The sequence below is a fragment of the Lathamus discolor genome, chromosome 5 (assembly GCF_037157495.1).
Source record: "Lathamus discolor isolate bLatDis1 chromosome 5, bLatDis1.hap1, whole genome shotgun sequence".
NCBI lineage: Eukaryota > Metazoa > Chordata > Aves > Psittaciformes > Psittacidae > Lathamus > Lathamus discolor.
In genome coordinates this window covers 100,723,467-100,738,899 of record NC_088888.1, presented here as the reverse complement: position 1 = coordinate 100,738,899, position 15,433 = coordinate 100,723,467, and the positions used below count along the sequence as shown (strand labels likewise).

Below are 15,433 nucleotides of genomic sequence, written 5' to 3'. Positions count from 1 at the left end.
GTTTGTTAGATTTACGTTATGCCTTTTACATCTTCCCATGACAACAGCCATCTAAAATGATCCTACCTTGTCTTTTCACATCTGTCTTCCCAATACGCTACTCTCAGTACCTCTCCTTCTGCCTTGTATTTCCAGTTCCCATTCCCCAGTATGGTCAACACCCATTTCCAATTTACTCTAACCTTCCAGTTTCCACCACTTCTCTGTTTCTGGATCCCTCCTTGATTAGCAGGGCAATAATGTGGCAGATTTGGAAATGGCAGATCAGCCAGGGAGCATTGGTTTGCTGCTACATGGCAGAAAAGCAAACAAAGTAGGGCAACAAACTGCATGTTGCTGTTGATTCGCATTAAGCGTTTTAAGAATTTAAATCTCTTTGAGGTCTTTATCCTTCTGTCAAATTTGTTTGCAACTGAACATCACCGGGGAATGACGGACAGATGGTGTAATTACATAAGCCTTTCGTTGGGGGGGGGGGGGGGGGGGGCGGGGGGAACAACAACCCAAACCAAAACAATAAAAACAACACAGAACAAAACAGGCAAAAGTAGCAAAAATAATTATGCTCCTTTTTGGAGACTGGGTTGAGGCAGAAAGACCAGACAATCTGATGAAGATTACGCAGTGACCAGGGTCAGAAGCAATGTTTAGAGTATCCCTTCAAAAAGTTGAAGAGTCCTTTGGACAGTGCTTTCATGTGCTCCAACTTACAGATACCACTGAGTCACTTGCTGCCAACAGCCAACACTGTGCATTCTTTGTGCCAGACCCCATACTAACTCCGGAGAAAATATGTTTCCTTCCTCACTTTCCATTCCCTCCTGAAGCTCATCAGTTTGAGGACCTTTGCTGTGGTTCAGATAAGAACATCTGCAGAGGCAGCTGGGAGCATTTCAGAAGGGTGCACATTAGATGCTGCCTGCAGCTCTGGGGGGGGAATCTTATTTTAGGACCACCAAAACCACACCTCAGAACAACACTTCACTGTGTGTGCTGCATGCACCCCTGACCCCACTACCCAAATTAATGTTTCTTCTAGGTATTTTCGGTGTTCCTGTGTGACACAAAGGACCCCAGGTCAGTGGCATCCAGCCCATTTTGATTGCTAAAATCATTACTATATTATGCAAGAACTCTCCTGGAAATAACATCACAATTAAATCAACTAAGCCACTTCAGCGAAATAATAAATCTCTAATGGTGTAGACAAAATGATCGCTGGAGGCTGTTGCCTATCATTAGGTAGCTGTGTGCTGCACTGCTTCAAGCACTGCGGAAAGGGAGCAGCCGGCGTCACGGCGTGGGCTGGGAAGGGGAAGCTGCCCCACGAGGAAGGGCGGCGGCTCCGGCCCCCACGAACCGCCCGATGAGGAGAGATGCTGCGGCCGCGATGACCCTTCGCGTGTGAGAGGGGGGAGAGCGCGGCCCCGCTGCCCCGCAGGGCCTCCCCGTGCCAGAGGAGGGCCGGGCCGTTCCAGGTGGCCCAGGGCGCGGCAGAGCGATAGGGAACGGCAGCGCCAGGGGGTGGGGCGCGCCGGGCGGGCGGCCGGCCGGCCCTTGCCACCCCTTCCTGGTCGCCGGCTGCGGCCGCGCCCGTTTCCCGTCCGCCTGTCAGGCACGGCGGCCGCGTCCCTCGCCGAGCCAGGCACCATGAGCGGCTCCGGCCCGGAAGGGGTCCGGCCCAACGAGGCCGGGGGGGACGGGCTGCAGGAGGCCGAGCAGGACTGGGCGGCGGCGAAGGCTTTCTACGACAACCTGGTGTCCAAGAGACCCCGGCCGGTGAGTGCGGAAGGGCGGGGGTTGGAGGTTCGGGGGCCGCTGCCCGGCGCTAACCCACTCTCGCTCCGCAGCCCAAGCCCCAGCATGCCATCACAGTAGCTGTCTCCTCCCGAGCGCTCTTCGACATGGTGGAGGAGCGGCGGATCTACGAAGAGCAAGGGGTGGAGAAGTACGTGGAGTACCAGCAGGACAACGAGAACGTCACCCTCAAACCCGGACCGGCTTTCTACTTCGTCAAGGTACCCGGACCGGGCGGGGGAGTGCGGCGGGGCGCGGACGGTGCTGCGAGGACAAATTTCGGGAAGAGGAGGAGCCTCTTTGGGCGGAGATAGTCGTGCCCCAGGAGACGTTCTGGGGACGCGTTCCTGCGGCAGGGATGGCGCTTCGGCCGCAGCGCCAGCCAGCATCTCCGCGCGTCCCCGCCGGGACACGGCCTTGCGGCTGCCCCACTCTGCGCTCCCCTCCGGACCGCTCCCGCCCGCCGGCACTAATGCCGAACGCCTGCCGGCGGTCACGTAACTGCTCCCGTCGCCGGGACCAGAGTTTCACCCTCAGCATCGCGGTTGTACCCGGCGGCGCTCCCCGGGGGGAGCACTGCGGGTCGGTATGGGGCAGCCTGCGTGTTCTGCTGGGCACGGTGCACAAGAAACAAAATCAGGAAGACAAATTATCTTGGTGCCTCATTCCATTTTTATGTCTTACTTATAATAGGGCTACTATGACTATGATGTTCATTTTATGATTCTATGATTCTGTATTATGCAAATTACTTTATTATTTTCTTATTATTATTTTTTCCTTTCTTTCATTGGAAATTGTTCTTGAGGAGCAGCAAAAGAAATAGACCCCGTAGCTGGGAGACAGGGTTTAAGCAGAGGTGGAATGGAATACTTGGCTTTCAGTGCACAAGGTAAATGCAAAAGGGGCCTTCAAGAAAGCTGGAGAGGGACTTTTTACAAGGGCATGTAGAGATAGAACAAGGGAGAATGGCTTTATAATGAAAGAAGAGATTTAGATTCGATATTAGGAAGAAATCGTTTACTGTGAGGGTGGTGAGTCAGTGGAACAGTGTCGTGGTTTAAACCAATCCACACAGGTCGTCCACTCACACACCCCCCCCCCCCCCCCTCCCCACTCCCACACTCGGTGTTATCAGCTCTCTGCCCAGGCTGGAAGTCATAGAATCATAGAATCATAGAATAGTTAGGTTGGAAAGGACCTCAAGATCATCTAGTTCCAACCCCCCTGCCATGGACATGGGACACCTCACACTAAACCATCCCACACAAGGCTTCATCCAACCTGGCCTTGAACACTGCCAGGGATGGAGCACTCACAACCTCCCTGGACAACCGATTCCAGTGTCAAAACACAGAGCTTGCACCAGTTACTAAGAAGGAGCAAAACGGCTCCTGGTAAACCCAGGACAAACAGGTTGCCCAGAGAAGCTGTGGCTGCCCCAGCCCTGGCAGTGTTCAAGGCCAGGTTGGATGGGGCTTGGAGCAACCTGGTCTAGTGGAAGGTGTCCCTGCCCATGGCAGTGGGGTTGGAACCAGATGATCTTTAAGGTCCCTTCCAACCCAAACCACTCTATGATTCTATAAGAAAAATGGCCAAAGAAAGCCTAGAGATTCAGGTTTTAAAAGTATATTTTTGTTACTTCAGGTTTAGTCTCAGGAATTTAAAGCGTTTTCCACATTGATCACTTTTTTGTAATACAGAGTGAAAAAATTTACTTATATCAATACCCATGCTGTTGTAAGTATAACAGGTAACTGTGAAGAGCATTAATAGCACAAGCATTGCAAATGTGGTTTTAACATAAAAGTGTGATCATGAAGTATTTCACTGTACACCAGTGAGGCTAGACTGACTAGTGAATTTACTGCATCTTTTCCTATCTGTAGCAGCTCTGCTAGCACAGACTGTTTTCAAGTGATTTTTTAGATATCAATGTCAAATTCACTTTGAATATAAGCAAGATTTGACTGTTTAACCCCTCGCACTTTGAAAATCAGAGATGTTAGCTCTACGTAGCTAAATGCCCCCTGACTTCTGTTCCCTTCCAGTATGCTGTTTGTATTTGGATTCTTTTTATTTTTTAAAAGGTTCATAAATTGCTTAGTCGCAGGAATCAGTAGGCTAGAGAACCGTGGGTTTGTTGGGTGACACTTTCTAGTTGAAGACAAAGGCAAAAAAAAGTAATATATTTTTGTTTTGATTCCTTTATTGAAATCTTAATGATACTGACTTAAAAGTATTTTATCTCATGCTTGTAACACTTAAGAATTTTAATCACAGCCCAGGACCTCCTTGGGCAGCAAAGTGTACATGCATTGGGCAAAAAATGTCATCCTCATCTCTACTCCGCCTGTTCTCTGATACTTTAAGAAACCGACAGTGTAGTAGAGTATTAGCAGTAGCAATGGGTTATGATCACTGAGATTTTTCCTAGGCCTTACACCAAGTCACAGTTTTCATCAGCACAGTCCCCCATAACATAACCATGCTTTTTATAGTGAGATTCCAAGAATTATCAAATCTATGTGTTTAATCCTTAATGACTGGCTTGACTTTTAAAGTACCTTAATGAAAATTAACCCATTTGATGATGTTGACTTTATTGTCATAATCCCGAAAAATTCCATTCAAGTGTCAAGATCCCAAAGCAGAGGTATAAACCTAGAGAAAAAGCAAGTCTTACTTCAAAGGCGCAAGATTCTAAATAAGAAGAAAGAACAGATGAATACAGAGATGAGCACATGCAAGGTCAAGAAAATAAGAATGCCAGACTGTGGTTATGATATGTTGGCCCATTATCCTTAAAGAGATCTTGAATCAAAATCTTCCTTATTCAGTACTGCAGTTAGAAATCACCAAGGTAATCATGATTGACAGGGTATGGTTTTGTACTCGTTACTTAAGGACAGACAGTCTTTGACAGCTGACCTCCTGAACTGTGGCAGTAAATCTTGCGTAAATATGTGGCCCAAATTCACATTTGTGCATGCAAAACAAGTAGTTGCACATATAAATACCTTTATATTTTCTCCTTCATTTCACAAGAACAATTTTCAGATGAACAAGGAAGTCCAAGTTTGAAGTGGGCAAGAAAAAATATTGACTGATTGTCATAATGTTCAGCAATGCATTGATTTATTCTGGATGGTTATGGTGTGTCCCAGAAAAAAGACTTCCATGATAAAATTAAATTCTATAGCTCATCATAAGAAACTTACTTCCTTCCTTTCATGTGAACCCAGTCAAATGGTTGTTGAGAGCAGCAGAGCAGAAAGGGATAAAACAAGTTCATCAAACTAAATTTTCAAGTATTTCACATTCTCCTTCAAGACTGTCCTATCACTGAAACCACAGTGATTAGAAGCAAGGCACATTCCACTTGTCTATTGACTTCCGCATTCTGAACCTGCAGGCGCTGGAGCATGTCAATGCCCGACTTATTGAGCTGTACCCTGATGATGAAGAACGGTTTGATATTGTCCTGATGACTAATAACCATGCGCAGGTGGGAGTGAGACTCATAAACAGCATCAATCACTATGGTAAGTAAAATGAATACTACTTTGTTGAACTGCCTGCTGTTACATAATAAAATGGATTAATTTCATTTTTCCGGTTCTGACCTTCGTGAAAGAAGCTTGTTTGATACTGGCACCCATTGCTGAGAGGCTGATACTTACTTTGGGGTGTCAGCATAAGATAGTGTTGAACAGGATTTGGACTAAAGCTCTAGATTTAGCCTGTCAGGTGTGAATCTTCATTTCTGAGAAGAAGTCCTTAAGCTTTTTGTTGTTTGGTATTTAATCCACCAAATACCAAACATCATATATACACCTTCACAGCAGTTATTTGGCCGTATTAAGAGGTATTTTTTTAAATCATCAAGAAGCAAGGGCTGATCAAACATTGTAGTCAGTTTTAGCCTAACTTGCTGAAATGACAGTGAACTTTTTTTTTTTCAAGTTTACTGTCAGTTGTAGGCTACTGTACTTTTCCACAGATTCTTTTTACAGATTTGTAGTGTAAAGGCATAGTCACACCTTCTTGTGCTGTTCTTACTTTAGGTTTAACAATTGAACGTTTCTGTATGACGGGAGGAAAAAGTCCTATTGGTTACCTGACTGCATACCTTACGAACTTGTACCTCTCAGCAGACTCTGAAAAAGTGCAAGAAGCTATAGAAGCAGGTTTGAATTGAGTTTCTTTTCCTATCTCATCTCTCTATTGTGCTTGTTTAAAAAATGAATATATTAACGTGTCTTTTACAGAAATTAGTCCTGCTTCATCAAAGGCAGAAAGTCACAACTTTGTATCTTGCAAGTTTATCACTTATTTTTGTCTAATCAAATAAAATCAGGTTATTTCTCTGTACTGTTCCTCTCTGACCCTTCAGCCTACTGATAATGACAACTTATGGTTGATTCTGAGCAATCTGATCTAGTTGCAAGATGCCTCTGCTCACTGCACTGGGATTAGACTAAATGGCTATTGAAGGTCCCTTCAAACCCAAACTGTTCTATGATTCTGCGAACTTAATCAGCCTCTACCTTTGTCACACCTTTCTGTCTTCTCCCATACTACAGGAAATGAGCTCCCATACATACCTACTCACCTCTATTAAATTTTGAATGGGGTCATCTCTTACAAAAAACAACTTACGTGTTTTGTAAGAAGTTAAAAAATAGCAAATAGTTTGATTTGGTGGTCTCCTTGCAATGTCTCATTTGCAGCACACCTTGGGGACTGTTCCTGTATATTATTATATGGAATTGGAAGGAAGCATGTCTAAAAATTTACTCCAATGGGATAGTTTCCATGCATTGGTGTTACAGAACAGCCATTACTCACTGGCTTTAGTGCTTGTTTCTGCTCACCATTTATAAAGGTCACCACAAATAAGTTATTGGAACCAAACTGCTGACAGTTTAATGAATGACTTTTTGAGACATGCTTTCTGAGGTTCTCTCACGTATTTTCAGGCATTGCATCAGCTACGATGTTCACTGCCAACAGAGATGTTGCTTACTCGGATACACAGTTGAGGGTGGCGTTTGATGGGGATGCGGTTCTCTTTTCTGATGAATCAGAACAGATTGTCAAAGAGCAAGGATTAGATAGATTTTTTGAGCATGAACAGCTGAATGAAAATAAGCCTCTTGCACAGGTTGGTACTTCCTGAATATGTGAGTTTTCAAAACATCTGTTAATATTCATTGCTGCTGTATTTCTCCATATTCCCCAGTGTGTATTCTTCTTTGTGGAAGCTGATTGCCCTATTTATTTCCTTTTTCAAGGATAATCTTTAAAATGCATGTCTGACATAAAAGAGCCCACCACTGTAGTCCTTTTACCACGTCTCCCACTTCACTGAGCAAACTGCATATAGGAGACAGTGACTTAGAGTTGTATTTTAATTGTATTATTAGCAAAAAGGAAAGCCTATTACTGATTTCCTTGATTATTTTTCTTATCGGATTGTGTAGGTAATGTTAAGCACAGGGATAGTAACAGGACAAGGGGTAATGGGTTAAAACTTAAACAGGGGAAGTTTAGATTGGATATAAGGAGGAAATTCTTTCCTGTTAGGGTGGTGAGACACTGGAATCAGTTGCCCAGGGAGGTTGTGAGTGCTCCATCCCTGGCAGTGTTCAAGGCCAGGTTGGATGAAGCCTTGGGTGGGATGGTTTAGTGTGAGGTGTCCCTTCCCATGGCAGGGGGGTTGGAACTAGATGATCTTGAGGTCCTTTCCAATCCTAACTATTCTATGATTCAGTGATTCTATACAGTTATTGAAACAGCGTAATATCTGTGCTTATTCCCAAGCAGAACTATGCCATTTGCCTAAAAAACTACAAATATTTAAACATTAGCTTAAACTGAAAGAACAACAACAAAAAAAAAAAAACAACAATTCTGCTATTGTTAAAAATTATATAAATTCAGAATAAAAGGTTGATTTATGGAAGTACTGGACAGTGCAATGTACTGCAATTTGATGCAAACTATCACCTATTAATCATCATATAATTCTAATAGTGTCATTAATCTGGAAAGAGTTTAGTGATGTCTATGTAATAAGGTCTTTTGCTGGTTTTTGCACAGAAAAAAAAGGTGCAGCTCATGGTTCATAGTAAAAAGAGTTAGGTGTTTTTAAAGAACATTTTATTACAGTTAAAGACTTTGAATTGTAGAAGATCTTGTAAGCTTTACTGAGAATCAGTTTCCTACTGATCACAGAATGTAGGATTATGGTTTTAACTTTTTTTCCATGTAGAGAATTTGCTGAGTAGTGCATCATTAGGAAAGGAACCCTGTATGTCAGTGGCAACATGGAAGAAAGCAAAAGAATGATTTAGGGAGCTGTGGACAAATACTAAATATGCTTCTGGTATTTCCTACTTAGGGACCTTTGAAAGGTTTTCTGGAAGACTTAGGGAAACTCCAGAAGAAGTTCTATGCCAAAAACGAACGATTAAATTGTCCCATAAGGACCTTCCTGGTCACAGCCAGAAGTGCAGCGAGCTCTGGAGCCAGAGTGCTGAAGACTCTTCGTAGCTGGGGTCTGGAGATTGACGAGGCGCTTTTCCTAGCAGGAGCTCCTAAAGGCCCGATCCTTGTGAAAATCCGCCCTCACATTTTCTTTGATGACCAGATGTTTCACATCGAAGGAGCTCAGAAATTGGGCACCATTGCTGCTCATGTTCCCTACGGCGTTGCTCAGAAATACCACAAAGCTGCATGACTGGGTGGCACAATTAACAATAAGGTTCTTAAGTCAGCCAGCCTCTAGTATAGCAATAGTTATGTCTGAAAACCTCTACATTTGTATATTGTAAGCACTGTTTAAAGATTTAACTTCTGGCTAGAACAGCCTTTAGAGGAAGTATTTTTAATGTAGGTACATTTTTAATAGAGTTATTTCAATAGCATTCTTAAGCCATTTAGATTTTTTTACCTGTTTGGATCTAAGACTGTGGTTTTGATGTTAGGAAAAGATTTGTATTGTTTTATAGCTTGAGACATTTTGAGAGACATAGAAAACAGTTATATTTTCTCTAAAAATCTGCTGGCAGGTTATTTATAACAAAAAACATGCTGTGATCCTAGTCCTTGATGGTTATTTCCAAAGTTACCAAAAGCACAGTTTACATATGTATACCTCTTTGTGGTTTGCTCGTTAAATATGTGTCCAGTAGATCTGTTATCGCAAGGTTTCAGCTTCCAGTGCAATGTTAGCTTCTTTTATCTTGTGTTTACAGGAACCCTTTATTTTTCTATATTGTTTTCCTATTCTAATAAATCTGGCTTTACAATTACAGAACGTCGTCATTTTTCTGTCTAGAGGTTTTACCTCAATTTTCTATGCAGTTTGTGTAATCATTGTCTCAGAGTGCAATCAGTCCCTTAACTCCTCCAGATATTTAGAACCAGAAGTGACAACTTTAAGCCAAATTTGAGAGCGAGCTAGGCGTCTCAAAGACTTCGTCCCAGTAGATTTCACAGAGTTGGGTGGAAGTCTGAGATGCTGTATCTTGGCTGGGTCAAAGGCTGAAGCTTTCAAGCATACCTTTGTAACAGCAGAGAATCTACCCTGAAATAATGCTGTTGATGGAACTACTTGTTTCTTAATTAGATTCACTTAGGATTTACAGCTGTTCTGTGATGTGCATGAACTCACTTTGGCACTCTCGGATGGGTTTCCAGGGGACAGGTGCCTGTTGCAACATGAATTGAAATTTACACCACTGGTCTATGCTACCTCTTTTATGCTATGTTCCTGTATCACAGTGTCATCCATGTAGCTATGTGATATCCAAATGACGCAACTAACATCTGTCAGGTGGTGTTTGTTCTCTTTCTCTCCCAAGTGGATGGAACAAGTGTCCTGTTTTATTTTTATTGTTGCTTTGTATTTATACCAGAAGAGACAAAACCAAAAGAATGTGCTTTGCAGTGGGAGTAGAAGATGATAGTGAAGGCTTGTGATGATCTGTGCTTCCTGGAGGAATTCACTCCAGAATCTCATGTTAACCTCTGAGAAAGTTTAGTCTCCTCTGTCCGGATGAAATGTCCTGTTAGTGCAGAAAGCTTCATTGCATTAATGATGGTTTCCTCCCCGGAAACATAGGTAATCTTTTAAATGTTCTGCATCCAAGCCACAAAGATCTTTGAAAACAAAGGCAAAAGCCATGATCCTACATGGGACTTGAATAGAGACCATTAGAAAGGTTTGTACATGTTCACACCAGCACGTGGTGTTGATGGGATGCACTGCAGATTTCTGGTGTACTTGGAATTGAGTAAGTGCTAAAGGCTTTGTGCCCAAAATGTATCACGTTTCCCAGCCCAGCGAGGAGGTAAGGAAGACATGAATAACTGAGGCCTGGTCATTGTCTGCCAGAATTGGATAGAATTACCTCGCCAAATGGAGATGATAAAAAATGTTATTAGCAGATGTTTTTATGTGAGAGCTCAGAATCAGCAAGGAAAAAAAAAATATTCCTTAGCTGTGGAATATAAATTGTGTGTGTACCTTCACCACAAAGGCATGGCTGCAGATTTCAGGAACACCAGTCCTGCCTTACTGAAGCAGAACATGGATCAGCCATTCTTCATATGTGTGTTGTCAGAGCTACAGAGGTTGGGTGCCGGAAAACAAAGGCTATACACTGGGTAGAGACTGCTGGCCCTTGACTCTCATTGAACATAGCAATTCAGGCTCGATACTGAAAAAGGCTGATGGAATCCTTGGTCCCTGTGGGACTCCAGAAGTTGAGTGTCTCATACCTGACTAAGTAAGCATGTAAATCAGTGAATAAATTGGAAACTGAATCATCTGGTCTATTTGTCTTTATTTCTAATCAACCATCCTCCTACAGAAAAAATTAAACCTACAGGCTAGGAGGAGCTTTCAGCTCCAGTAGTACTTGAGAGCTACCTCTTCCAGTGTCATTTCTGACAGCACCAAGGCATGTGTGAAGAGAAAGGGTTCGCATATTAAAATTACATAGTAGAATTTACATTCCTTGTGCTAGAATTCAAATTGAGATTAACATCCAGAAGATGAAGTTAAGGTCCGCATCACTTCTCCTGCAATCACTTCTCCTAAACTAGTTGAGTAAAGTGCCTTTAGATGTTTGTTCAGATTATGCACTGCATTTTAATTATAATGCAACTGTCCCAAGCTTGACAGCTGCTTCTCTGCATATCCAGCTGGCAGCACATTGGGTAAGTGGAGCCTCATTCATTCATGCAAGTGCCTTCCAGGCTAATCGGGATGTTTGGGGAGACTCAGGGTTGCCAATTAATCTCTGCCCATTGCAATTATTCTTTGCTGCTCCAAGACACAACTTGGCTAGTGTGTCCAAATAATTTTCAAGACAATTCTCTGAAATGGGGTGAGAGTTGAGGAAAAGGACTTTCTATTTTTTGTACACCTAGACCACAATTGTCTCTTAGTAGCATTCCAGTCCACAAAACAAAACAAGCAAGCAAATAGCAACAAAACCCAACAAAAACCATCTTGCTTCTCATGGTCATGAAGGTACCACGAGTTTATGTCCTGGAACTTCAGTCACAGTTACAACAACTGATAATGTTTTTCAATAGGGGGATAGAGACGAGTCCTATGGTTCTGGTCTGTCCTGTCTATCATCTTGTTTATAACACCAGAAGACAGACCTGTGAAAAAGAAACTGTCATCCCAGCCAAAATTCCGTCCTGTCTATCAGCTTGTTTATAACACCAGAAGACAGACCTGTGAAAAAGAAACTGTCATCCCAGCCAAAATCTGGAAGAGGATTAATGATAACACAGATCGAATTCTGTGTGGAAATATAACTTTTGTCAGGCAAAGCCAGTCCTTGTTCCCTTAGCTTCCAGGTTTGTGCACCACATCACAGCGATGAGTCCAGGTAAGACAAAAGGTAATGATGTCTCCTACTGCTACCAATTGCTGTGGACAGAAATGTTGGAAATCAGTTCTTGAAGGCTGACTTTTTTATTTTTTTTGTTACAAGAGAACATATTCTCCATGTGTGTTGGATACCTCACACCAGCTACCAAGACTTAATAAACCCATGTTCCTCTTTTACTTTGCACCTCCAAGGCATCCTTAGAGTGTCCAGGGTAGCATAGTGAAACAAACATCTGGAGGAAACTATTTCAGGTGAAAATTTGGAAATGGTCATCATCACATGTGTTCCAGCGTGCATCCTTCTGTATTCCTGGACTGTGATCTGTCCTGAGGACGCAGTAATCAGGTACCCACTGTCCCTTGGACTCCTTTGCTGGATGTTGTAACCTGTGTGGGTGTGCAGTATTACTAAAGAGCACACACCCATCTCGAGTGCAACAGATAGGTTGAGAAAGCAGTGCAAGGTCATTGGGCAGCAGAGGTAGGCATGTCTCTGACACCTCCCAGTGATATGATTTACTATGACAGACCATATAGGAGAACACCTCAGACTGATTATGGCTCTTATGTCATGTTAAGGATGCCAAAAGCCACCTGTATCAGAAGCAGGCACAATGGTGTGGCCTGGTTAAAATACCCTTTGGTGTAGACATGAGTCTCCCAATAGAGTGAAGAGCCAAGAACGGAGAAAGATTTTTCTGTGGTGAATACTGTCGTGGTTTAAACAAAGTCACCCATAAATCATACAGTCGCTCTCTCACTCCCCCACTTCTTGCCCTCCCCCTACTCCCGGAGGGACGGAGAGGAGAATCGAAAAGAATGCAGCTCCCACGGGTTGAGATAGGAACAGTTCAGTAACTAAGGTATAACACAAATCACTACTGCTACCACTAATAACAACAACGATAAGGGAAATAACAAGGGGAAAGAATACAACACCTCAACACCAGCCGACTGATAACTCGCCCCACTCCCCCCAGCCGAGCACAGACCGATGCCTCCTCCAACCCTGCAGTCCCCTCCCTTCTGGATAACCCCCAGTTATATCCCAGGCATGACGTGCTGTGGTATGGAATACTTCTTTGGTCAGTTTGGGTCAGGTGTCCTGTCTCTGCTTCCTCCCGGCCTCCCCTCATCCCCGGCAGTGCATGAGACTCACAACGTCCTTAGCCAGAACAAACATTATTTAGCAACAATTAAAAATAATTGGTGTTATCAGCTCTCTTCCCAGGCTGGAAGTCAAAACACAGAGCTTGCACCAGCTACTAAGGAGAAAAACGACTAGTGGTAAAACCAGGACAATACAAAGACAGGTCTCTCAGCGAATTCACTGTGTTTAAGTGTGGTACCTGCACAGCCCTTGAACTGCCTGAGAAGTATGAGAGACAGCCAGAGAGGACATGGTGAGGTTTCTTCCTGAAAAATCTGATATGTTTCTTCAGCTGTAACCTGAAGTCAGCCTCAGAACAGACTGCAGCAGTGTGACTGTGGGTAGCATCAATATATGACAGTTAAGGGGTGGTTACTACTGCAAACGTTTGCATTCAGACCAGCCACCAGAAACCTGACAAAACATTGATGGGTTTCCTCTTGTGTTTCTTACGCATTTACCCAAATGTTCTAGGTCTTGACTCAAGACAGACATGCTTATTATCAGCCAAGCTTGTTTCTGGTCTCCCCCATAGACGGTTGTCTCCTGGGACTCAACTCACCTGCATGCTGGTACCAAGTCCTGATCCTGAACTTCTCCTAATTCGTGTTCTATCCTCATTGTTCCTGCCTTATTCCTAAATCTGCACTGAACTCTACTACTGTTGTTTGTTTTCTGGGGGGGAGGGGTTTGTTGTCTGGTTGGTTTTTTTTTTTTTTTTGTCAAACACCTTTTTTTTTAACTTATGTTGCTGTTGATAAAAATTCAGTTACTTTTAATTGTCTCTGTACCTTTCTATTAGCATCTCTCTCAGGGCTAGGGTGGAAGAGATTTTGATGATGAACCCTCAGTGGCCACTCCTGACTCCCTGGATGGGTTCATGTTGCCTTGGATGAGTTCATCAAGGTCTAGGATGAGTAAAAGCAGGATCTGGAGACATGACATGAAGTTGATGGCTGAAAACAGGTTTTGGGTTAAGGATTCAAAATTAAGTTTGCAGGTCTGAGGAGCCCAGGGGTCTTGGTGACAAGAGGTGGAGAGGTCCATTTGAGGCATGAGCTAGCAAACCAGCTATTTGAGGGACCCACATTATGCGCATATGTGTACCATCACCACATGTCAAACTGGGCAACAGGATAAACCAGCATCTGAGAAAAAACACCAGCAGAGCCGGTGCCAATGTCTCTGGATATAGATATTGGATGGATTTAGGGTCCATGCTAATATTTAAGGGACCAGTGAATGTGAGCGTGCTTGTGAGGTGAGTGAGTGGACATACACGTATGTTCTGCAAACAGTCTCACTTCTTCCACGCTGGGATGGAACAGACCCTCTTGGTCCTGAAGACCACTAAATTTGGTTACCTCAAATAGGCTGCCTCTAAGCTAAGGCTGGTCCTAGAACTATGTGTTCAGCAGGTCTGACTGTCACCTCACTGGTATGCTGTCCTGATTTCCTCTGGGTAGAGTTCATTTTCTTCTTTTAGATTCTAGAGTAGCTATCAGAGCAGATACCACCATAACAACCTCGTAACACTTCCCGATCCTATAATTTTTGCTTGCAACGTGCAGGTACCAAGACATGCTTGGCCATGTACTAACATCTCTGCTATTCTCAAACACATGATCCAACTTGATCCAGAGCCTCAGAATGTGCTGAAATATCTAAGAAAGAAATCTGGTCTTGGAGGCAGCATGGGGGTAGGTCTCAGCATATCTTTCTGATATATTCTCTTTCTACTTCTACCCTAAACTTTCCAAGAGCATTCTATTGGCACAAAGGCCATATGGCATGGAAAAGTCCACACACATGCTAATTGTTGAGAACATGATGGCTGCTTCCAAACTGCCTAGCAGGAGCTCACAAGCTGCAGGAGAGCCCTGATTAGCCCACAGCCTTGGGCCAGAATTCTGCCCCAGGCTGCTGTTGCAGTATATCAGCAGAAATGTTGTATTTCTATACTGGGAGCCTTCTCAGCTCCACCGCATCTATGGACACAGCCTCTGTGTCTCAGGCTGAAGACTCAAGGTAGACAGAATGGCTATTGCAGAAGCATTTAGTCTGCCATGAGACTCAAAGACTGATAGTGAAATACTGTAAGTGCCCTCTGGGGCTATGCTTGGCCTGCAATGGCCACCAAATTGCTGGAATTAAGAGGCATAATGATGATATGTGATACATTAGCAAATGAAACCAAGAAGAAAGAACAGGTGGGAATCCAGGAGCTGTTGCTGAAGGACGAACAAAACTAATACAGAGCAGACCTGGTAGCTGTTAAGGAGGACCAGGCCTTAGTAGTCAACATCACAGTTAGTTATGAGAGTAAATCAATACATTTGGCAAATGCAGTGGCAAAAAAAAGTAAACAAATATCAACTCTTAAAAGGTTGTTGGGAACTGGCAAACTACATTGCTGTTAAATTTATGGGATTTCCTACAGGAGCATATTGAAATGGCATCAACACAATTATGATTTATTAATTGACTCAGACTCTCCAGTTCCTGAAAGGAAAAGGTCACTCACAGTTTATCAAACAGTGTGATTTTCTGGGGCCCCAACATAAGAA

The 15,433-nt window shown here is 43.5% G+C and overlaps 1 protein-coding gene across 1 annotated transcript; it reads left to right on the top strand.

The window, feature by feature from the left end:
- Positions 1-1,334: 1,334 nt before the first annotated feature.
- Positions 1,335-9,121, top strand: NT5C1B (5'-nucleotidase, cytosolic IB). Its single transcript, XM_065681682.1, has 6 exons — positions 1,335-1,779; positions 1,851-2,018; positions 5,213-5,342; positions 5,865-5,987; positions 6,780-6,964; positions 8,204-9,121. The coding sequence occupies exons 1-6, from the start codon at positions 1,651-1,653 to the stop codon at positions 8,540-8,542; spliced, it is 1,074 nt and encodes a 357-aa protein (XP_065537754.1). The 5' UTR covers positions 1,335-1,650; the 3' UTR covers positions 8,543-9,121.
- The last annotated feature ends 6,312 nt before the right edge of the window (positions 9,122-15,433 follow it).